The sequence below is a fragment of the Martes martes genome (assembly GCF_963455335.1).
Source record: "Martes martes genome assembly, chromosome: 11".
In the NCBI taxonomy this organism is placed as follows: domain Eukaryota; kingdom Metazoa; phylum Chordata; class Mammalia; order Carnivora; family Mustelidae; genus Martes; species Martes martes.
Window position 1 is genome coordinate 51,779,059 of NC_137899.1, and position 25,256 is coordinate 51,804,314.

At 33.4% G+C, this 25,256-nt stretch overlaps 1 protein-coding gene across 2 annotated transcripts in view; it reads right to left on the bottom strand.

The window, feature by feature from the left end:
* The window catches only part of SNX13 (sorting nexin 13), a 130,870-nt gene that overhangs the window by 58,353 nt on the left and 47,261 nt on the right, over nucleotides 1-25,256 (bottom strand). For both annotated transcript variants that reach the window (XM_080818897.1, XM_080818898.1), the window contains exons 3-9: nucleotides 23,139-23,241; nucleotides 21,762-21,851; nucleotides 20,809-20,930; nucleotides 7,230-7,351; nucleotides 7,041-7,142; nucleotides 5,708-5,796; nucleotides 739-822 (exon numbers count right to left, since the gene is read on the bottom strand). In XM_080818897.1, coding sequence (XP_080675023.1) covers nucleotides 739-822; nucleotides 5,708-5,796; nucleotides 7,041-7,142; nucleotides 7,230-7,351; nucleotides 20,809-20,930; nucleotides 21,762-21,851; nucleotides 23,139-23,241 — 712 coding nt within the window. The remainder of the gene's footprint in view (nucleotides 1-738; nucleotides 823-5,707; nucleotides 5,797-7,040; nucleotides 7,143-7,229; nucleotides 7,352-20,808; nucleotides 20,931-21,761; nucleotides 21,852-23,138; nucleotides 23,242-25,256) is intronic.

A 25,256-nucleotide genomic window follows, 5' to 3' on the forward strand; every position in this document is an offset into this window, starting at 1 on the left:
CTAAGAAAGCTAGACTGAGTTAATAGAAGACAACTGTGGTGAAGAAATTCTATTTCAAGAAAATGAATCAAAGATCTAGAAGCATGTATCAAAGAACTCCCAGCAATAGCCCATTTACAACTCTTTCTTAACTATGAGTTTACTGAGGAAAAGCATATATAATCAAACACAAAAATAATTAGACCCAGTAAACTTAGTAATCACTAACCCTCTAATATGTCTGACAGATGAGAAAACTATGACTTATAGAAAACTAGCTGCTTACACACACACTAAGCAACTTACAGAAACAAGTCTAGAACACACTTCCTCCCATTCTTAGTCCAGTGTTCCTTTTACCATACTCTTCTCCATTATATGGTATAAAAATGTAAAGTACATGCTATTTAAGTAGCTCAGACCACAAGCTCTGTTTAAAAGCAAATAGCAACTTTTTAAAATACTCATCATCTATACACTCAGGCAGTAAAATATCCTATTCTTTTTAATTTAAGTAAGTAGTAACAACACCAAAAGTGTAACAGGATTATCTTATTAACAAACTTCTTAAAAAGAATTTGGCTAGCACGTTCAACATATTAGCAAACAGAAATAGTAGAAATATAAAGATTATCTTTGAACATATTTTTACCTAATTTCTTTAATAAATTATTTCTTGATCATCCTGCTCTCCAAGTACTGTTTCTAAATTTCAAAAAAACTGTTTTAAAAACAGTCATAATTTTAGAAAGTACGTACCATCCATATGATATATTGATTAATATAATCAGGATCACTGAGTTGATTTATTAATGGAAGAAGAATTCCTCGTGCAAGAATTTCCTGGACAAAAATTGTAAAAAACAAAAACAAATTTAACCGAATATATTTATCAAATCACTAGCATAATGTAAATAACATAATGCTGTTATTTAAGAAAGGTATGATACACATAAAACCCGATAACCAACACAATCTTATAAAAAGATGAACTAACACACCTCAGTTAAAATAAGTGAGATGAAGCTACCTATACCAACCTGTATATATCTCCACAATGGCATCTAGAGTTGAGTGGAAAAAAGCAAAAGGGTAGCTCTAGTATATTAGCATTTACATCAATTTTTAAAAGGCAAAACATGGCACCATATGTGTTTATGCATCCTTACGTCTATATTAGAAGTATAAAAACAAAAAAAACAAAAGGAAAAGATACACACCAATTTTAGAACAGTAGTTACCTTCAAGAGAGGAACAGAGCTACTACAGTAAAACATTAACATTGGTTAAATTTGGGTAGTTGGTACATAAATGTCTACTGTATTATTCTCTATACTTCTCTTTGTTTGAAATCTTTCCTAATAGAAAATAAAATAGTATGTTAATTATTCATCTTTCTCTAGAATAGATCCTCCCATTTTTTATAGCTGTTTATGCTCCTACCTACTAAAATCCTGCTCCTCCTCCTAGGACTGACTACAGAATAAAATCTCCAACCAAATAAGCTTCGATCATTTCAGTTGAGTATTTTTGTATTTTCATTTTTAAAATATACCCATGCCCTGAATTTATGGGATTTGTCACTTATCATCCTCTATGTAACTGTCTGTTTTCTACTTCTCTAGAACGCTACCACTATCTAGGAATGTTCTGCATATGAATGACACCTGTCAAGTGATCTACTGATTTGTCAATCTTCAAACTATTTACTCAAGGTCATATTCTTCAACATGGCAGGCATTACATAAATAGTAAAGGGATGGAAATGAAGAGTTTAGTGCTGATTCTCTTAATACCACAACTTCACCCATTATTAATCTTTATTCTTTTATGCATGCTGATACATAAATCTATGAAATACCATTTCTAAAGAAAACTGGAAAGACTAAGTAACTGTAACTTTAACAGGATATTTTACTTTTCTAATTAAAGGGCCAATTTATTCCTTTTATCAAGATCTCTAACTTATCTGGTCCATTTTCTGATATAATCTCATAAAAGGCAGCCTTCACTTTATTTTCCTTTAGAGAGATATTTTATATAAACTCTACTTTTGTAAGCTGTGTAAGTCTCTGAAAACTATTACCAATGATGAATTAACATTTCCAAAAGGCACTCATGAAGGTTCCAGTAACTTTTTAAAAAATTATTTAATTACTTTCTTTTCTTCATATCTTTTAAGTAATCTCTACACCCAATGTGGGGCTCAACCTCACAACCCCCAGATTAAGAGTAGCATGTTTTACCAAGAGGTGCCAGGTACCTCTTAATATTTTTTATTTTTACTAATTTATTTATTTTTTCAGCAATCTCTACATCGAATGTGGGATGGTTCCGTTAACTTTTAGAAGTATCTTTTGGGACATCTTACAATCTCAAATTATAAGGAATTGTTTAGGGGTGCCTGGGAGGCTCAATTGTCAGCCATCTGCCTTTAGCTCAGGTCATGATCCGATGATCCAAGGGTTCTGGGATCAAGCCCTGCATCAGGTTGCCTGCCCAGTGGGAAGCCTGCTTCTCCTTCTCCCACTCCTCCTGCTTGTATTCCCTCTCTCACTGTCTCTCTCTTCAAGTAAATAAATAAAATCTTTTTTAAAAGGAGGAGGAGGAGGAATTGTTTATTCCTTCAAGATTAGTTTTAGTCTCCAACTTCTTAAAAATTATATTATTTACATAATTCTTTCCTTCAAATTCTCTCTGGCCACATATGTTCAAATTTTAAAATGTGCTTTGTAAGGAGAAAATTCATAAACAAAACTATGTTTCTTGAAAGTTTCTTTTCAAAGTAAGAAAAAAAAAGCATGTGGGGAATAACTGTGAATAAATTTAGTGCTTCTCATTAGTCAATGCAATTAGTCAGTGTGTCTTAGAAAATTACATTGATCTTCTAATTTGCCTCATGAAAGGGTTTGGTTAGTCAAGATGTAATCATATGACTCAACAATTTCTATACAGGTTCTAGTGAGAGCTCTAAATATTCCAAAATAAGTAGCCATTTCTATTTAATTTCTACCTTAAGACAAGCACCAGCTGTCAAATATGAAGGCTTAAAAGCTACAAAGTCACTGAGGCCAGAATCTTTAAATAAATAAAGCGTGGTAATGGACAGAAAGCAAGACAATTAAATAGCAATTACTGTAGTCAAATGCTACGATTTGTACAATTCCTATAAAAGATCCATATAAAGGAAAGAAGTAAGAACTATTTAACCTGTTATTTAATCTGAACAAAATCATCTTTAGGAAAACTTAAATTACCAACAAAAGAAAACTGATAAAGAATTACCAAGTTAAAAGAGGAAAAACCTGATTTGCTGAATGCAGGCCTCTGTAATTACACACAATCAGATTCAACCATAAAGACAGACCAATCTACAGCAAAACATATTTGCTCTTTAAATAACCCTACTTGCTTTAAATGATAACTTCATGTAACAAGGCAGATCTTCATTCATGTCTCCTAAGAGTCAGCTTCATCTTCAGGAGCTGCAGTAATACGTGCACCTTCAGCAAGAAGGGCAAAAAGTTTCCCCTCATTAAAACTAATTCTCTGACGGGGTACGTGCTATGTGCCAGGCACTATGATAACCACGAGGTACATGATGATGATACAGATAGGGCCTGTGTCCTAATGGGCCTTACAGTACTACCAGGGAGGGGGAAGGCATCAAGTAAGTAAATTATAATACTGAAATACGGCAAGTGCTTTGAAGGAAAAAAAATTGTGTACTTACCTACAGCAATAGGGAATTATGAGGGGACTTTAGATTGGGTGGTCAGGGGAGGCATTTCTGAAGAAGTGGGATATGGAGGTGAATACAACTTAGCCAAGAGAATATGGGAAATCATTTTGACCAGAAAAAAAAAAAAGAGTAGGAGGTGGGCCCTACAGTAGGGAGAAAATGGCACTTCTGGAGAAGACAGCATAGTTGGAATACAGTGACAGCATGGCACAAAGACCAGAAAGGTAAACAAAGTCCTTGTAAACCTCTGGAAGAACTCGAGATGGGAAATATTTGCTGGATGGTCACAGCCTTTACTAGGATGGAGAGGAGACTAAAAGGCAAGACAGGACATGGAAACAAGAGTAAGATTTCCATTTTGAACATTTAAAGTTTAAAAGGGCTGTGAGCCAATCAAATGGCAATTTCAGTGAGCAGCTAGTCAGAGGCACCTAAAGTTCAGAAGGAAAGTCTGCACTACAGATAAAAATTGGAAAGTCACTAGCCCTTGGATGGTATTTAAAGCCACAGGAATGGGTGAGCAAAAAGAGGGCTCAGGCCTAAAGAACTTGTAAATTTGAAAGTTAAATACAAGAGGAGTTAAAACATGTAAAAATGACTAAAAAGGAGACCAAAGGAAGAGAAAAATCAGGACAGCAATGACATGGAACCCAAGCAAAGACAAAATTTCAAGAGGGAAAAGTTCGCCAGCCATGTGAAAGTTGCTGAGACTGCCCAGTAGCAACTGTCTAGTGAACCAGGTAGACAAAGATTCTGCTGCCAAACAAATACTCAACACAAATGAGTACTGTAACTGATTAGCAGTGTCTTCCTTCAGTGGTAGATGTGAATCTAGTGATAGACGTGTCAGGTATTTACCACCCTTAATAATTTACCACCCTTAATAACCAGCCCAAATAATTGGTCTTAACAATACATCATTTATCAGATATTTCCCATTAAAACCAAGAGTTTACTACTCAATTCACAGCACCACTACCCTACTTAAGTTAGGTAGGTACTAAGAAATTGTTGGTATTGCTTAAACAATAACATACGAGTATAAAAGCACACCTCAGGAATTGGCATTTTGCTGGATGGTAGACAAAAAGATCCTAAGCTTTCATTTTCATATAAATTAGACACTTTGATCTTACCCATTCAACCAGCATAAGGGTTGTACCTAGCTAGCTAGCATTTCTCAGTCACAACCAGCAATCAAAACAAAAGTGTTATTCCTTTACATCTGTACATAGAATTTTTTTTAAAAGATTTGTTTGTTTATTTATTTGACACAAAGAGAGAATACAGCAGAGGGAGAGAAGCAGACTCCCTGCTGAGCAGAGAGCCTGGTGCAGGACTTGATCCCAGGACCCTGAGATCATGACCTGAGCTGAAGGCAGCCGCTTAACTGACTGAGTCACCAAAGTGCCCCTGTATATAGAATTTTACTCTGATGTTTATTCGGGGGAATAAAAAGTCCAAGACTACTGTTCTTATCTACTTTAACTCATTTTCTAATTATAAGAAGCAGAATCATAGCTGCCTAGTTTTTTTTTTAAGTTTCTATCCAGAAGTGTTACTTTAATTAACCTAATTCCAGTAAGTTTATAGGTAAAGCTATATTAAACAAAATTTAAAATGTATCTTTGCTATAACCCAAAATCCCTGTACCGAACTCTAAGTCAAATAGTTCTCAAAGTATTGTCCAGGGATCTCTGGGGGATGGAAGGAGACAAGCACAGAGTGATATTTTCAAAAAGGAACATGATGGTGTGATGATAGAAATCAAGTAATGGAATGTGTGCCTGTATAGTCTTGTTTCAAAATTTCTTAGTTTTAACTTATAATACAGTAAGTGTTGATAAATAAAGCCCATGTGAATAAAAGCACTTTGAGGTCCTCAAAAATTTTTAAGAATTTAACAGGGTCCTGAAACCAAATATTTTGAGAATTATTATACAAAGTTTCTTTATAGCCATTTATTTGATATGAGTTTAAGCTTACCCTGACAAAGTATCGCATGATCTTGTTCTGGAAATCTCCAGGAGGTAGCAATAAATATAATAAGACCTCACACAAATCCCTTAGGAATCCTAGAAATGAAAAAGCTAGCTATAATAACATTAGAAAATAAAATCTCTACCGATTTCTGATTAAAAAAAACACATAAAGGCAGAAATAAGTAGTTTCCCAATTATAGCAGCTTATTATTTTAATAATTAATTAGTACAAATCAGTATTGATTAAATTTTTTCATTATTCTCCAAACAGTAACGATTCATTAATCAAACTAATATTTTTTTTTTATTCTGCTCAGCTTTACTGTGTTTTTGAATCACTGAGAAACTTCAATTATCAAAGTGTTTTCCCCCAAAACAGTTATGGTTGTACCATGTATTCTACACTTCTACTAGACATTATCTTTGTGTACTTACAAGCTATTTGCATATTTTAAAATATACCTATAATTCTTCTTTCAAGAAAGAACCTCCACTATCCTGGTAGGTAATAAGAAAAGAAAAAGAATATGCTCTTCTACTTTACTACTTCCTCGATTTACATGAAAGTACTACAAGTCACTGTAACTATTTCTTATACTTAGCTATTATTTCATGCCAGTGTTAATGAAATGACAATTAAAAATTCAACTGTAGTGTAAATATAAAGAAAAGAAGAAAAAGGAGAGGAAGAGCGCAATTTAAAAATTGAAGAAAACAATTTCCACAACTAGAAGAACTTCTCTGTAGTTCATATGCTGACACTTCCTGGGAATAGAATTATATAGCTGATCCTGTTAATCCAAAATGCGCCAAGTAGCAAAGACTCTTTCTGAGAGGCTACAAAACTAGGAAAAGATAACCTCCTCAGCAAAAGCTTATCCAGTCTAACCTCTCACAAAGATAAGACAAGTCCATTCTATTCCATAAAGTGTATTTGAAATCATTATACTCATTCTCTTAGAAAATATTTTACGGTAATAGGTATACTCTTGAAGTAGAATTGATAAATTCAAGGAGAAAATAAATTACTATATATCCTAAAAAGTAAATTTACAGTTATAAATTGTTTGTGCCTGCTCTATTTTAAAAGAAGAGAAGTAATCTTTAATTACCATCTTTAAATTTTAAAGATGACTTTTAAAAAAAGAGGAAAAAATATGAAAACTACTTTTAAGAGTTAAAAAATAAGATGAATAGTGACAATGTCTATACTATGCTACCCATCCCGTAAGAATAATTTCACCCTTTACCCGTATTTTGTTCCCTGGCTCTGCTAACTTGTCTCTAACCAATATGAACAGTTACTATCCTCCAAATTGTTAAACTGAGAAGAAAACCTTCTTCATCTTTGGGAGAAGTGCACACTAGATCACGGCAAACGTCCTTCTCCATTTCAACTTCAACTTCAAAGAAAGTATCCACCAGATCTTCTGCTGTACCTGCACAAAGAAAAGAATAAAACATAAAGAATGATAAAGACATATTTTAAATAAAGTCCCAATTTTCAAAGGGAATAAAGGTATTACCTTTTGCTTGATCATCTTTCTCTGTTATCTTCTGTTGAGCCTTTCTGAATACTCTTAGGTGTGTGCCAAAATCATCTACAATACGTGTAGTAAAATAAGGTTGCCAGTCTATTTCTTTTGACCTTATAAAAAACACATTAGATAAAAGCATTATATGTTTTTTTATCAAAAAGTTAAAGTAAGTTAATTTTAATGACTAATTAAACAACACCATTACCAGAGAGATTGAATTTACTTACACTGAGATTTTGTTTACTTAATTTCTATTACATCTTAGTCTTCCCTTTCACAAGACCCAAGGTATATCAAATCTACTTGACCAAGTCTTTGAACAATATTATTTGAAGTATTTTATGTGCCAAGGCCTTAAAATACTACCTAAGTGCTTAAAATACAAAGAAAAACTTTTTTCCAGTTCAATCTAAAATTCTGAGCCCAAGTATATCATGTATTTCTCACCCAGACAGAAGAGTACATTAGGGATTCCGAATGGTTTTGCTTGCTTTTAGAAGAGCATTTGAGACACTTCTTGGTTCCTTCTGAACCCTTTCTGAACTCTCTACATTCTTCTTAGTTATACAGCCCAATTCTGAACCAAATATCTTTGGTATGAGTCTAAGTGGTTTCTGTTTGCAGATACTAGCCCTTGAACACTTGACCATTTGGAATAATAGGTCTTAAAGAATGATGCAAAATACCACAATACTCATGAAAAAGGTGATTATTAATTTTATTAAGTTACCTATTACTCTACCTTAAAAGCAACAAACCTCAAGAAACACTGCTAATTTAGTGCATCAGTGAAATAGTAACAAATAAAACAGATAAGCCAAAAGCAGTTTACACCTCTCCTTGGATTGATATTTTTAAATAAGTATTTTTTTCGGTGAATTTTCCTTAAATTAGCACTCAAATTAATTTACCTTTTTAGGAACATACCAAATAGATAAAAGAATCTATTTATTCATGAAGATGCTAGGCAGCAGAGGAGCAAAGAAAAAATACACTATAATTCATTGTTATTTATCCAAACATACATAATAAAGAAGCTAGTGAAGAAATTAACTTGATTACTGTCTCATTTTGAAAGAAAATGTAAAGGTGTTAATGGCTTTGAGGAATATAACAGATGCCTATTTTCAAATAAAAACACAAGTTATTAACACTCACTTTTTTAAACTTTTTTTTAAACTTTTTAAACACTATTTTAAATACACAACTATAATTTTGTTACACACGTGGAAAGAAAGAGTAAATTATTAAGTACATGAACACAAAAACAAATTAACATTAAAGAGGTAACCTGTACTCAGGGATCTGAGAAGGGGTTAACATTACTTAAAATACTACAAGAGCCATCATATATAAGCATATATTAACTTTGGTAACAATACTTGGACTCAACATAAAACCAAGAAAGAAAATTTAAACCTAGCAGTCTCTAGAGTATCCTTTTCACTTATTAAAAAAAAAAAAAAAAAAAAACCACAATCTGTATAAGCATCTTTCAAAAGTTTTTACATGAATTACTGGTAAAAAATCATCCACATCTAAAAATTTTGTAACAATTCAGTTGGTACAGGCCATTGCTCATTTTATCCATAATAGGATCATTCTAACAAATTTAGAAGAAAGATGAATATATAATCTTTCAAATTATATCTGTTTTGTTTCATGGTATAATGTTATTTATATAATTTATTGAAGTTTTCAAACAAAATAAAATTTACTAATTTTAGAAGGCATTTTAAACCCATCTCAACTCATTACAGAGGATATAGCATTGACAATAAGTGAAAATAAACAAGCAATGCAAATACATAAAATTTATCTTAAATTTAAAATAGGGATTTCTACTTTCAATACACAAGTATGTTTGAGGGTAGAAAAACCAGGAACGGTATTCTGTATCTCCACCTAAGATCATTATTTTCCCTTTGCTTGACTCACTTCCACTGAGTATGTGCAAATTTAATATAAGTCTCAACTCAAAGGAACTTTTTTAGGTTAGGAAGGTAAGAACAACAGTAGTACATTGCTTCCCTTTGTAAATCAGGAAAACATCTACTAACAATTTCTAGTAGTATTTGTCTTAACAAAATTTGAAAATATTCTCATGACAGTGAAGTACTTTCTAAAATTAGAGTGTACTGATAAATACGTACTAAATGGAACATGAATATAAAAAACAATTAAAATGTCATTCAATTTACATAATAGCCACACTTTCTTCTATTGATCCATATGTAGTTTTCTAGTAGAGCTTTTATTATCAATTATTCTTAAATTATGCCTATACTCAAGATTTTTTTTTTTAAAGATTTATTTATTTATTTATTTGAGAGAGAGAGAGCGCGCACACATGCTAGCACTAGAGTGGGGTACAGGGAAGAAAGAGGGGGAGAGAGAATCAAAACCAGCCTCCACTTCCAGTGGAGAGATAAAGGCGGGGCCCACTCTCATGACCTGAGCCGAAATCAAGAGTGGGATGCTCAAATAATATAGAGGACAAGGGTAGATGGGGAGGAGAAGGGAGTTGAGGGAAATTGGAAGGGGAGGTGAACCATGAGAGACTATGGACTCTGAAAAACAACCTGAGGGTTTTGAAGGGGCGGGGGGTGGGAGGTTGGGGGAAACCAGGTGGTGGTTATTAGGGAGGGCACAGATTGCATGGAGCACTGGGTGTGGTGAAAAAACAATGAATACTGTTACGCTGAAAATAAATAAAAAATTAAAAAAAAAAAAAAAGAGTGGGATGCTCAACTAACTGAGCCATCCAAGTACCCTTATGGTCAAGGCTCTTTTTCACTTTGTTTAAAGTATTCCCCCACATGATTCCTATTCTAATAAAAGCACCTAGATTATTACAATAAATCCTATTTCCTACACTTTCATATTATTACTATTATAAGCTTTCCTTTCCTGAACTTAAATATAGGAGAGCATTATTTCCTATACGACCAAGAGAATCAGTAATATATTCAACCCTACCTTGAAAACCTAAAATTCATAGTACGCACCTGAAACTTATGTATCTTGATAGAACAGTTTCAAGAATTACAGAAGTTAACTACAGATGCAAACAAGTAAGGAAGTCTTATTGAAGTATGAGAGCAAAGACCAAACAAGTATCCCTCTCTGAACATATATTTCCATGCCTTTATCTCAATCCCTAATGCCAGCATTCTATTCTTGGCCTTTTACTTTAAATGGTCTCTCACATCCACCTTTGTCTCCTCTCCATTCTGTTTTCCATAGAGCAGCCAGAGTGATTTTTTAAATATATAAATATGATAGTACAAAATAAGAGATTCAAAAACTGTTCAATAACTCCCCATCGATCTTCAGGCTAAGCATGACTACTTTCTCTAAGATCTTGCAAACCCAGGAGGACCATGCTTACTTCCGCAACACCACCTCTTCCACCTTCTTCTTTCCTTTCTGTTCTACTGACTTATAGGCTTGAATTCCATTTCTCAAATATATCCCTTATCTCAGAGCCTTTGGACAGCCTAATCCCTCTGCCAAATTTGCTCACCCCAGCCCACTCTTCACATACTTCCCTGCTCTCCCCGACATTGACTTGACAATTCCCACTTACTTCAGAGTTCATCTAAAATGTCTATTCCACATGGCAGCCTTCAATGCCCCTCGGCTTTCTCTCTCTCTGCCATATTCCTTCAGACTAGGTATGGATCTCCAGTTATACATTCTCATAGCACCAAATCTGCCACATTTCACAGCACTTTCAACCTACAGTTAAATAATTTAACCGGTGAGATAAATTCAACTACTCAACTGCTGATAAAAATCTCAGGAAGCGAGAGACTTCGTTTTATCCTGTGCTCATTTTATTCACAGTGGTATCTCCCGTGGCTAAATAATGTACTGAACATTGGAGACACTCGATACATAGTGATTTACTGATTCCTCAAAACACTGTTAATAGGTGCCTCCTGGAGAAAGGCAACATGAGGTGCTTATGACAGACTCTTTAGTCCTTAAAGTTCTGAAATAGAACATAAAGCGAGGAGCTCCTTTTGCCTTTCTAAATCCTTAAGCTATTTAATGCTAATACCAAAAAAATCCAATGACTATCCCAAATACATGGGCTGACAATGAGATTATATAAATTGCTTCACTGGTTCCATCTTTGTAAGCAATGTACAACCCATCACCAGTAATGCAAAAAATACACCAAAATCAAATAAGGATTTCTGTAAAAGAGCACTGGATTGGCATATATATGTCTCTAATTCAAGTAAAACATTCACCATTTCATTTGTTGTGAAATTCAGCAGATCACCTCACTTCCCAGGGTTTGTTCTCTTTAAGGACACTTAGAACTTTAAGAATCCATGATTATAGTACCTGAACACCCATCTAAGCATGTGTAACACACACACACACACACACACAGAGTACGTGGGAAACTGGTAACTGGTGAGTAAATGAAAATATTTGATCAAAAGAGAGAGTCATGAATAAATTTCATTTCAACTTATATAAATCTTTCAACATAAGACTAAGACCTTTTATTTCACTAAGGTTTTGCCAAAAGATATTAATGTGGCTTTTGTCTTTAACACTGCAACAGTTAGTGTCCAGTTTCTTTTAAATGGCATGACAACTAACGACACTTCTGAACAAATCTGAATGCAGAGTCCTTTAAGACTTTCCACCAATATTTCATTAGTTGTCTTCTGCAAACCTGAATCAACTGCAATCTATCTATCAACTAGCTTGAGTAAAATTCCAAAGCAAATGCTTTAGTTTTTACAGAAACGACCTTGCCATTCTCACACTTCCTCCAACTACATAGGAGCAAATTAAGTGATGATTATAATAAAAAAGTAAAACTGGGATACATGGGTTCAGAAACAAATACGATTTTCTTTTTTAACATGCTTGATTACCTATCTCTTCTAAATCACACATGTTCAGCTCACACCAGGGACCAAGTGCATCAGATTTTCTAGGGACAGGACCCAGGCATAGAAGTGGAGAGAAGTACTAGAAAGTGGTGTCCTCGCCTAGCTTTAATGCTATGGGCATGGGTCAGTATGTCTTCGAAAAGGAATGGAGAATTCTGGCTAACTAAAGTAAGTTAAGAAAATTGCTACTACAGTAGTCCAGAATTGGGACCGTGCCAAAAACAACTTAAAATTTTGTTCATGATAACCAGACACAAAAGGAGAAGTTAATCAAGTGATATGTTATAATTTAAAAGTATTAAAAAAGGCAGCTACACTTAAAACAAATCTTAACGAATGTCTCTGAAATGGGAGAAAGAAAGGATTTAGGAATGAACAAAAGAAGGGGATGAGCATGGTATATGCAAGGGTCACCATGAGTAGACTTGCCTGACTAGAGAAGTGGGTAGTTGGGTTTGGCAGTAAAGGTAATCTTCACATTCTTGGCAGAATACTTTCCTGGAAAAGGTCTTTGCTATCAAAATGATACAAATAAAAACTGATTTTCCCACAGGAACAATCCTATAATAAATGTTACGTTTCCGATGCCACACTATTTTTTCTCAGAAATGACTACTAAGACCTTATTTGAAAACAGTAAAAAGGGGACTATATACTGCATAGTGTGTATAAGTGTGTTTATATGTCTTCTATGTTAAAAAAAAAAATTGGCATTTTTGGAAAAAAAAAAAAAACTTTACTGTAGTAAAATTCCTAGTTTTTCTGTATAGATTTTAACAAGCAAGCATCTTTGAGAAGACTTTTAGGAAAGTTTTATACCAGTAGAGGGTTTTTGATCAACTAATCCACAGATATTTTTTGCTGAAAGCAGGTGGTGTCCTAAAGAAGAATCCCTTCTTCCTTGAGCCACCGAATCGGGCAGTAACTTACCCCTCATAATTCCCTTTTAGAAAGGATATACTGTTTATAATACATAAACCTTTACTTGTTTCCATCCTTCAGGAGCCCTTGAAGGAATACTTTGCTATCATGTCAAAAACTTCAGCCTGAAGGGGCGACTGGGTGGCTCAGTGGGTTGAAGCCTCTGCCTGTGGCTCAGGTCATGATCCCGGGGTCCTGGGATCGAGCCCCGCATCGGGCTCTCTGCTCAGCGAGGAGCCTGCTTCCTCCTCTCTCTCTGCCTGCCTCTCTGCGTACTTGTGATCTTTGTCTATCAAATAAATAAAAATCTTTAAGAAAAAAAAAACAAAACAAAACAAAAAAAAACTTCAGCCTGAAATTCAATTTTGAGCAGATTTTTAAGGTACACAATTGTAAACTTGCTTCTAAACCCATTAAAAGAATTGTCCTTCTTCCAATCTCAATTTACTCATAATACATGTTACCATAACCACTTCACTACAGCACCTTTGTTTCCCTTTTAAAATTACTTTAAAAAATCAAATTATAAGGTTAAGTATAAAAGAAGGTAACATTTTTTTACAACATTCCTGAACTTACATGAAATTTATTGTTACTCTCTACCATAATCCTCAAATATATGTAGAAAATTCCTCTTTTATAAGAACTAAATTAGCAACCATATAAGGAAACAAGTCTCATTGCTGCTCCCTTCACTGGCTGCACCTCTTCCCAGTTGGAGGGAAAAAAAAGTGGGACAGCGAAAAGTGCACATCTCTTTTCTAGTTCCACCTTCAGTGACTTCCTGATAATAGCTTAAAATCAACCATGGTGGGGAAATTTAAAGTAGACTTCTAAAACTATAAATATATTGTTTTCCACATTCTATAAAGAATAGCAGCCATCTGGATAATCAAATAAAAATTTCTAAGTTTTCATTGATATAAGACTTAACCATCAAAAAAAGATTATAGTCTACTAAATGTCCTTTATGTCTGAAATCAAGCATTCTTTCTGACCACATAGAAATATAAAGAGGTATAAAAACTTTATTATGATCCTATTCTAAGACTTCCTACTAGTAAAATAGACTAGAAAAGTACTTTAATTCCTAAGTAAATTAAATCTAATTACCAACATTCGACACCATAAAAAATAACTCCCTAAATGGTATTCAAAATGTAAGGTTTTACGGAGTATATGAGCCCATGTTTTGAGGACAGGGTGTGACTGGCAAAATAAAAACAAACCAAGATTAGTACTGACCTCACCAGGAAGTCTTAGTATTTTAGAACTTCAACGGATCTGAAATAATTACAAGTTGCTATCATTACAGCTCCAGACTTAAATTATTTATTCTAGATTATATAGCTAGTGAGATCAAGGCTTTGTTTAAAAAAATAAATCAGGGTTCTTAATTTTCAATTCAGTGTTTTCTTTACCTTAATAAGAACACAAAACTTCCTGACTCTTAAAGTTACAAACAAATTGGAAGAAATGGAGAAAAATCTTAGGTACGCAGTTTTATATAACCACATTAAAGGAAATAGTATTTAGTGAAATGTATCACTACATAAGAAGTCTAGTTCTACATCCTGTGCCCCAATGCTTCAAAGATTGTTAAAGCTTCAGATATTCTAAAAGATGTGGATCTCTGAATATAATGAAGAACTTAGAGAAACACCTGTGAAGCACACTCACCTATTTTAGAGGTTGAGTGTAAAGAACACAGAGCTGGAAGTCTTAAACAGGAAAGGAAAAAAGTAAATAACCTGGGGCTAGGTGTGCATCCTCCTAGGTATAATGATAAGTATTAAAAAAAATTAAAGTAATGCTGTTAACTATTTTAATAAACAAGATTTCTAGTAAAATGTACCTGACAAATGAAACATTCCTAACTTAATAGTGAAATATATTAAAATCTGGTGGAAAAAAAGTAACATGTAAATCATAAACTGGAACTCAATCAACAAGAATTTATTGACTACTCACTAATTCATCATGTACAAAACACTATATTAAGCATTATTTTCCAGATCACTTTCTGAAGACATAAAAGGACAGTGGCTGCCTATACAAAACACATCATCTATAGTTGTAAAAAAATTATTCTTATATGTTCCTAAGAACATAAAAAATGGAGAAACAGGAAAATTTAATTTCAAAAAAAGCCATCCTAGAGATCTTTATTGCTCTTAGCAAATGTTTCTGTCTACCTGTGGCTCTAAAAGTAATACATTCTCATTTCGTGAAGTGTAATTTCCTTCTTTTGATTTTCAGCATCAGTTATAATCAGCCATAAATCCACAATCTAAAGACCAGTTAATATTTTAGTGTATTTCCTATCAGTCTCTGCTATGCATGCATACTGACAGTTTTTTTACACAGCCAAAATCATATACTATATTATACGATTTTTATTCTAAAATATTTCCTATTTGTTTAACAACACTTCCTAAATATTTTATTTTTTTTTAAGATTTTTTTTAAATTTATTTATTTGACAGGCAGAGATCACAAGTAGGCAGAGAGGCAGACAGAGAGAGAGAGAGGAGGAAGCAGGCTCCCTGTTGAGCAGAGATCCCGATGCAGGGCCCGATCCCAGGACCCTGGGACCATGACCTGAGCCAAAGGCAGAGGCTTTAACCCACTGAGCCATCCAGGCGCCCCAACAACACTTCCTAAATATTTTAATAACTACAAAACTATTTCAGGGTTCAGAAAACTTCTCTCTAGTGCGCCAAAGAGCAACTATTTCAGGCTTTGCAGACGACACTGTCTGGGGTCACAACTAGTCAATTCTACCACTGTAGTACAAAAGCAGCCATGGACAAAATGCAAACAAATCAGTGTGACTGTCCAATAAAACTGTATTTTCAAAACCTGACTATAGTACACTCCATTTAATAATAAAATTACAAATAACCTAATTTAAAAATGGGAAAAGATCTGAATACACATCCTCTAAAGAAGCTATACAAATGACTTGTAAGCATATGAAAAGATGCTCAATATCATTACCTATCAGGAAGATGTAAATCAAAACCATAACGAAATTATCACTTCACACCTACTAGGATGCTGTAATCTAAAAGACAGACAAAATCATGGGCACCTGGCTGGTTCAGTCAATAGAACATGTGCCTCTCGATCTCTAAGTCGTGAGTTCAATCCCCACATGGGTTACAGAGAGTACTTAAATAAATAAAACTTGAAGAAAAAAACAACAGGCAAAAGCAAGGATAAGCAAGGACATGGAGAAAATGGAACCCTCATACAGTGCTGGTGAGAATATGCAGCCACTTTGGAAAACAATTTGGAGTTCCTCAAAGGTTAAAGAGTTACCACATGACATAGAAATTCTACTCCTATATATCCAAGAGAAATGAAAACACACGTCCACAGAAAAACTTGTATATGAATGTTCATAGTAGCATTCTTCATAATATCCAGAAAGTAGAAACAATCCCTATGTCCACATGTCCATGGATAAACAAAATGTAGTTTATGCCCATACAGTGAAATATTATTCAGAATTAGGAAAGAATAAGTAATAACATTTGCTACAACATGGATAAACCTTGAAAACATTGTACTAAGTGAAAGATGCCAGTCATAAAAGAACACAGACAGTATTATTCCCCTCATATAAAATGTCCAGAACTGGCAAAACCAGAGAGAAATAAAGTAGACAAGTGGTTGACTAGAGCTAGAAACTTTGGGGGGAATGAAGGGAGTGAATGAAAGTGGATACAAGGTTTCTTGTGGAATCATTAAAATGTTCTTAAATTGATTGTGATGAAGAGTGCACAACTCTATAAATATATTAAAAGCCACTAACTTTAAGTGGGTAAACTGTGCTATGTGAATTATATAACTATACAATTAACAACCCCTGATCTATTCTACACATGCAAAAACATTCTTACTGCCCCTTCTTTTAAATACTTAATGGTTCCTGATTGTTTTTGCTATATTGTAGTAAATATGACAATAATCACCTTTCTAGCTAAAGTCAGTTTTAAGTTTTCAAAAGGCAAAGAACATAAAATGGCAAAAGAGCTTTACTGTTGCAAATATCCATTATTTGAGTTGTGCCTACCTTTTGGACAAGTCTAAACACATGATCTATTAGTTCTATATAGCAAAATGGTTAGTGAGAAAAATGGTTAAATTTTCAAAACATATCCCCCCTTGTTCCAGAAAGAATGCTATCATTAGTATTACAACCACTGAATCCTGGAATCTACCCACCCATACCTCCTCCTGCCATGGGAAAACCCTTTAGGAAGAACACAGTGGCATTAGAATATATCTACTTTCTGCTAATCTTGGGGTTAAGGGGAACAGAGAGCAACACAGTTGCCACATTTCACACCTCTTAAAGCAATAAGGTTCCTTGATCACTTGTATCTCCTTACTGCTTCTACCACACTAACCTTATTCCCCTTCTCAGAACTTTGTTCTTTCCTAACATGTCCTTCATCCCTCTGTCTATCCCACTATTCATTCTTGAAGACCAGTTTTAACCTCAATCCACATGATGTCTTCATCAGTTACTCTGGTTCATTCTACCTCTAGATAAAAACTGCTCTCAGTACCACACAAATGACTACTTTCTCTCCACTGTATGTGCTTTAACACTGTCTCTACCTGCTCCTTCCCCCACAAAACAGAACAAACTAAGACAAGGTCAAAGAAACTGTGTGTATATATCCTAGGAAGGTAATAAATAACAAAAATTAACAGTAACAACCAAGTTAACACTCACTCATTTGCTATGTACTAGATCCTGCAGTGTTAGACATGCACTACTCCTCTAGATAAACATTACAAGAGCCCAATGGAATAATTATCCCATTTTACTGATGCAGAGACTGAGACACAGAAAGACAAGTAACTTGCTCAATATACCACTTACTGGTTAACAAATACTTCAGGAAATGCTTTTAGGACATCATCTCATTTAACTCTCACAAGTTTGTTACAAGTATTACTTATTATTTTACACACACGTTAAGAAATTTTAAGTATAATGTAACTCAATGGTACAGGCAGAATTATAATACAATCTCCCAGACTCAGTCTTGTACATAATATCTTATTTGAAGGAGAAATAAAATACACAGGTTATCGCAGATTCAATCCCTAAAGCTCCAGCCTAGTTCACAGCCAGCTCTACCACAGGGAAGTCAAGAGTGCTCTATGAAGGTTTCCATCTCCGAATTGCTACTAGAGCAACAGGTACTAATGTTAACACAAGGTGTTATCATTATAAAGTACTCTCTGACATGTGATGTCATTTAACCCTGATAATCTGATAAGCAGATATGGGATATCACCAGACTCTTAAGAATTTATGTGTTTTGCCCATTCAAGACCATACAGCTTAATAAATAAAAGCACTAAAGCTCAAAAGTGAGGACTTCAGACTCTAACTATATCCTTCCCTCCTGTTCTGTCTCAAAATTAGTGCTTCATTTTATGCTGATACTCTGTGACTGTTTCCTCATTATCATTTTAAGCCTGAAAACAGCTTCAAAAGCAACTTTGTTATTATCAACCTCTATGAATGAGTAAACTAAGGCTCAAAAGAAGCTGATTAATTTGTCCAATATCTTAAGGCAAATGAGAAAGCAAAGATATAAATTCAGTTCAGCTGAGGATGGAAGAAACTCAACTCTTCCTGTAATCACCTAAATATTCAGCTTGATAGCATACAGTATTACAAAACAGGGGAAAAACCAAAAACAAAACAATTTACTACATGAAGTGTAAAGAAAAAGTGATCTGGGGGAATCAAAAACAGGGAAAACACTGCTATGAAAGGTTAAAAAAAAAAAAGTGGGGAAACTAAGGTGAAAAATCTGAGATCATAATATATCTGGTATAGAATGAAGGAAAGAACACTAGACTGCTAAGAACAATCTGATTCTAATTCTTACTCTGCCCCAATTCACCGGATAATTTTGCACTGACCATTTAGTCTTTCTGGACCTTAGCTTCCTCATCTCTTGTGAAATTATAAATGTCAGAGGACATCAAAAACTTAAATTTCTAAATTCCCTCACAGTTTTCAAAACATTTTCACAATTATTATTTTCATTACATTCCAGTGATCAGGGGTTTTGTTTTTTTCACTGGAGCATCTGCAGCATCTGGCTGGTACAAAGGAAGCACAAAATATTAGTTGAATGGAGATGAATCTGATACCAACAATAACCCTGTGAGGAACACAGGACAGGGCAGATATTACTATGCTTCTATCACATATGAGCAAAACCAAGATTCAAAAAGTTCAAAATGCACGCTCATAGTTCCATAGCTAAGTAGTAGAGCAGGATGCAAACTGAAGTCTCCCAATTACTAGTTCAAAGTTCTTTCCAGGTTTAAAATCTGTTATATTTCAATTATACTTAGGCAGTCAGACACACCTATAATGAACCCCTATTCCCACCTTTCCAAAGGGGGAAAAAAACAGTCATTAGGATGATGTTACTTTAAAAGTAGCGAATGACTGACTCAGAAGAGTTGACTGAATGAATACCTAATACTCAATAATGTTGTATATATAAAATAAAGGAGATAAAGTCCTATTTTTGAAGTTTGATTATTCTTTATTTTCTGTGTTCCACAGCGACTCTACACTTGTAATTAAGGCTGGCTACTCTGCAAACGTCTGCTGTTAATACTAAGGTAGAAGGCGCTCAAATCTACCTCTACAAGTAAAGTTATTATCCAAACCATAAACATTACTGCAGGCCTCCACAATGACCTGAGGTTGAGGAACTAACCTCCTACTCCAAAGAGTTACAGATGAAAAGTCCTGACAGGGCAGCCTGAGCTGGAAACATCTATGTGCACAGAGATAAAAATGCAGTAAAAGCCCCAGGGCAAAGCTCTATTCTCCAAGATTCTCAAAAGTACAAGACTGTATTTCAAGAACCTAAGTAGGGAAGGCTTGGCTAAAAAATAACACAGTCAGATTTTAAAATGTTCTCATGGCCATGGCATGCAGCTTCCTGCCTTGAGGCTATAGGCTAGTAGGAAAATCTTTTAATTAAAAAAAAAAAAAATCAAATTCAACTAAACATTAAATCCTTTCTTTCAAAAATAAGTCACTTCTGCATATGAACTGGCCACCCCAAAAAATCAAGTAGCTTAAATAAAATGATACAGACCAAAATATTTTTGTCATAGAGGAGGCAGTATGTAAGTGGGTTTTTTAAAGTAAGAATTTAAGTATATCTCACAAAAATTTCTTAAAGCAAACTCATAAAATAAAAATAAATAAGCTGAATATTCTCCAGTGATTTATGCTCCTTTGGTTTCCCCTCCACTGAGACTTCTATAAGGTATGTGCTAAAAGTAAAAGAGTAGTTTTACTGAAACTATTTCCATGGCACTCGAATAAAACAGAGTATCTGGTTAAGAGGTTAAAAAAAAAGTATTCTCAATAAGTGAGTTGAAAGTCACATGACTAGACCCTGAGGAAGACACTGACATTCAGACTGAGAGAACAGGGTTTAATAAAGATAAACATTCTGTAAATGCAAAGGTTAAATTTAAAGAAGTACAGGTTTTTAGAGCTCTAGTTCTATAATCTGTTATCTCACAATCATCTACTGTTATACTCACCTTTTAGTAATTATTACTAATTTATAATATCTCCCTCCCACTTAAAAGTCATTTTCCTTACTGGTATAAACAATATTATTTAACTTTTTCTGCATCAGTGACCTTACCTAGTAGCAAACTGAATGAGTGCATTTTGAAGAGTCTGCCTAATTTCAAGAAGAAAAGATTCATCATCACTTAGTGTATAATACCAATACTGGACATAATCCCTCAAGGAAAACTGGATAACCTAAAACAAAAATATTGGGGGAAAACACAACTTTTTAGGATTTAAAAAGTATGAGCAGCAAACTAAAACCTAAAAGGATTATTTACGAATTTATATATACTCTCTACATACTAAATTGTGATACCAAAAACTGCCTTTATTACAAAAGGATCAATATGCTAAAAAACCATTTCAAAAAATTTTAAATTATTTTGGTGTCCCAAGTCACCCACTACCCAAGTTCACTTAAATCTAATACCTTTGATACTGCCAATAATATCAACAAAATTGATTTAATACAATCAGTCAATACAGCAAATGATACAACTTGATGCATATTATTTTTGAAAATCAGATAAACTAAATATGGGTTTAACTATAAAAGAAATGTTTGAATTTTAAAGAACACATTATAATAATCACATAAACATCAATGAAAAATATCTGGAGAGAGTAATTTTTTTAATTCTAATTTTTTAATATTTTTGAGTCAAATCAAGTATAACCATTTAAAAAACTATAGTACAAATTGTCTGATTTGCCAAAACACTAAGCCTATTCATCAGCTAAAGAGCATTTTAACTTTAAAATAATTAGAAACATTATCAAATATGTCAGAGAAAACTTTTCTATTAAATGCAAGTTCGAAAAGGCTTTAATATTATATAAACCACTTCATTATAAATGATTTCATAAATAAGGCAGCTTCTTTAAGTACAGAATCCAAGAACAGCATTATAATGACTTTCCAGCATATTACATAAATAGCAAAAATTATTTCCTAGTATTTTCAAAAGAAATACACCTTACAACACAAGATAAGGAATTCAAATACTGCATACGAAAACTCACTTGCTGGAGAGGTTCATCAATTATATTGGCACCTGTCAATCTTCTATCAATCTTTATAGTCCTGGCTTCTCGTTTCATTTCTTCTAAGCACTTAAAGGAAATCACAACATTTTACTGCATAGTTCTCTGATTTAAAGTCTGTACAGTTACTTCTAACTTGCAACTTCCCTGCCATCTTCAAGTCAGTAAACAACCTTATTTCTCAAGGCTCTGTACAAACCAAACACTGTTTCTCAAGTTAACGCAGCTAGACACCCAGAAAACAAAAGCCTATTGTTATCCTCAAAAATTCTGTAAAATCGACAATATTATTTAGAATGTGAAAAAAACAGAAAATGTAAGATACACTGTTGCTGTATTTCAGTGAAACTTTAAAACCATAAATTAGTGTTTCAGGTGAATCAAATTAATAATTGTCTTTATTAAATTCTCCTCCTCTTCTCCCTTCCCCCTTCCAGCCCAAAACAGTATACAAAGTGCCAAATAAATATATTTTAATTAATTTTATTTAGGAACAATTTTTAGCAACAAAAGAAAATGAATTTCTCTATTTCTCTGTAGTGTTCAGTAAGTTCAGTGGCCTGAAAATAAAGTGAGAAGTAGTGGGACATTCTTCAATTAAAAATACAAAAGCATGAATACATGTATAAAACATACCCTTCAAATTATAACATGCAACTTCCAAGGATAGGGTGAAATTCTTTTATTTCAGCAATATAAAGCTATACTATATACTTCTATCTCTGCATCTCCTACATCTTAGCACATAATGAACAAGTTATTAACTGTAAAGTTAAGATACTGGCATCAACTCCAGATCACTTTGAATCTCTTTACACAAGATGAAACAAACCATCCCAATACCACAAGAACTGAAGACAATGCAAATCTGAAGCTTACCTACAGTACTAAATTCCAATTTTACAGATTATGATATTTAAAAATGGAAAAAATACCAACACTCAAGATGATATAAATATAATTGGGCCTAAATTATTAAAATTATAGATACTGAATAGCCTAACTGAAAGCTATATTTTTCAAGTCAGTTAAAAAATAATACCCATTTTCTTTTCTCTGGTTTCTATGCAATTTATTTCATTCCATATTTTGAAATCCTATGTCACAATAGGAGAGGCCCCAAATTTCTATCTTTTCCTAAAATTTGCATTTCCACTCTGAACATCTAACACTACAAAAGTTTTCAAAGTAATCTTCTAAGATACATTTTCTAAGCATGATTAGAAAGTGTCCCATAAGTTTATAGTGAGCATTAGTGACCTGTAGGAACATATGCCAAGCCATATACAGATGATCACATTACCATCATTTCACAGAACAAGACTGTGAGGTTTTACCTTCCTTTACCCTATTTACCTTAGGAATCCCAGTTGACGTTGGAGGAAGAAATGAGTGTTCACACTGTTCTAGGTACTTCTCTGAGTTTGTTTTTCCAAAGAGGAGAGTAACCACAAAGCCCCTGGGGAAGAAAAAACTCAATTACAGAAACAAAAACAAAATTCTTTTATAACTTACATTATCTATTAACCAAATACATTTTTCAGATTTAATAGATGCTTTATCACTCACTAAAAAAATCAGTTTTTACTTTGGCAAGGCAAGTAATTGACAGTTTGTTACGTTCTGAAGTTTAAAACAACTATAAGCATTTTGTAAATTTACACAAGAATGCCTTTCAAAGTTTTTATATAAATATACTTTATATAAATATATTTCATTTATTTCATATATATTTCATAATATTTCATATATTTCATAAAGAATCCCAGGCAAAAAAAATCAGCCCTTGCTAAATAAGTAGGCTCACTAACCAACGATAAAGACAAATGAGATCTAAATTTATAGCTAAAATCACACATTTCTATAGTTCTATTAACTAATTAATGTCAGATAGTAATGTAATTTGCGATTATGGAAAGAAAATAAATAAAGGTCAAAGAAGAAAAAAAAGATATAGCTTATAATTAGACTGGAATTTAAAAATACACATAAATACATCCCAAAGGCTGATTATTTTTAAAACAATTATAGAGTTGAGGTAAGATAAAAACTGGCTTAGAACTGTTTTACTCTAAGCATTGACTACATGCTATCAATATTTTATATATTCAAAATTTACCAATTAAATCTAAGCACCATTAAGTAGATAGGAAATCCATAACAGAAAAACATCAAATTCTAACTTTATAATAATCTTACAACAATTCAACTGCTGTCATAACAAGAAGGGAACTATGAAAAATTAAATATGGGTCAGCCTCAACTATTAAAAGGAAGATTCTCAAAGTCCTCTGCTTTTTGTGGCTATCTGCTGCTCTTTAGTACAAGCACCACAAAAGCTGAAAGATGAGTTGAGAAAACAAAGTCAAATTAGCCCATGTCATCAATTTTGTTTTTGTTTCTTTTATAAAAAGCTGGCCTCAGAACTGTCAATAAATTTCACCTGTCTTGCATCTGATACTATTACTAAGACTCAAGATGGCCCCATATTTGTTTTATCTAGTGATAAGCAGATTTACAGACATAAGTAAATGCTTATACTATGTATTTCTAAAATTATTATCATGAAAAAGCCTGATAAAGTATTAACCTTTGTCCAAAGAATGATAGTAGGAAAGTAAGCTAACAGTCTAAACTTACAAAGCACCTGTTTTAGACTTGAGGTTTAAGTAAAAACAGGTGCTACAAATGACTGCATCACCCAACCTAACAGAATGCCATTAAATAACCCATAAAACAGTATCAAAAGTATGCACCCAAAAAACAAAAAAACACATAATACAAAAATCTCTAAGTGATTTTCCTTCCAAAAGTTATCTTTATACTAGAAAATATGGAATTAGCTTTATCAGCAAAACATATATATTATCAACACTGTAGATGGTTAACTGCAGAATTTTTTTTAAAAGGTGGTTTCCATAAGGAAATGTATTAATTCCTCTCAAACTTGAATTTTATAAAGTAAAAAAAAAAGTATCTTCAAAAATTCAGACAATAAAACACATTAAAACCAAGAAATGATTTTATGAAATGCAATTATTTTACTTGAGATTGCTATTTAAAAGCCTGCATTATTCTTCAAATTCATAAGGCATTAAACTATACTAAGTTACATTAAAGAAAAAACAATCATGCTTTCTAATTACAGCCAAAATAGGAAAGATTTGATTCAGGAACTAGATACTCATTGACCACAACTGAGTAATCTAGAAATGATTAATTAATCCTCTGATTATTGAAGATAATTCTGGGAGGCTTTCTAGAACTTAAGCTGAAGTCCCCTTACTACGGCAGTGAATTTCACTGAGATTTACAATCTGGAACAGAACATCAGATCCTAACATTTATGATATAACATCAAACTGGAATTTCAGACCCTATCATGTGACTCTTAATATTATCTAAAGAGTTTTTAGTGACCCTAGCACACCATCCAATATCCCGCCTTATTTAAAAACTTTTACAGAACTTTAG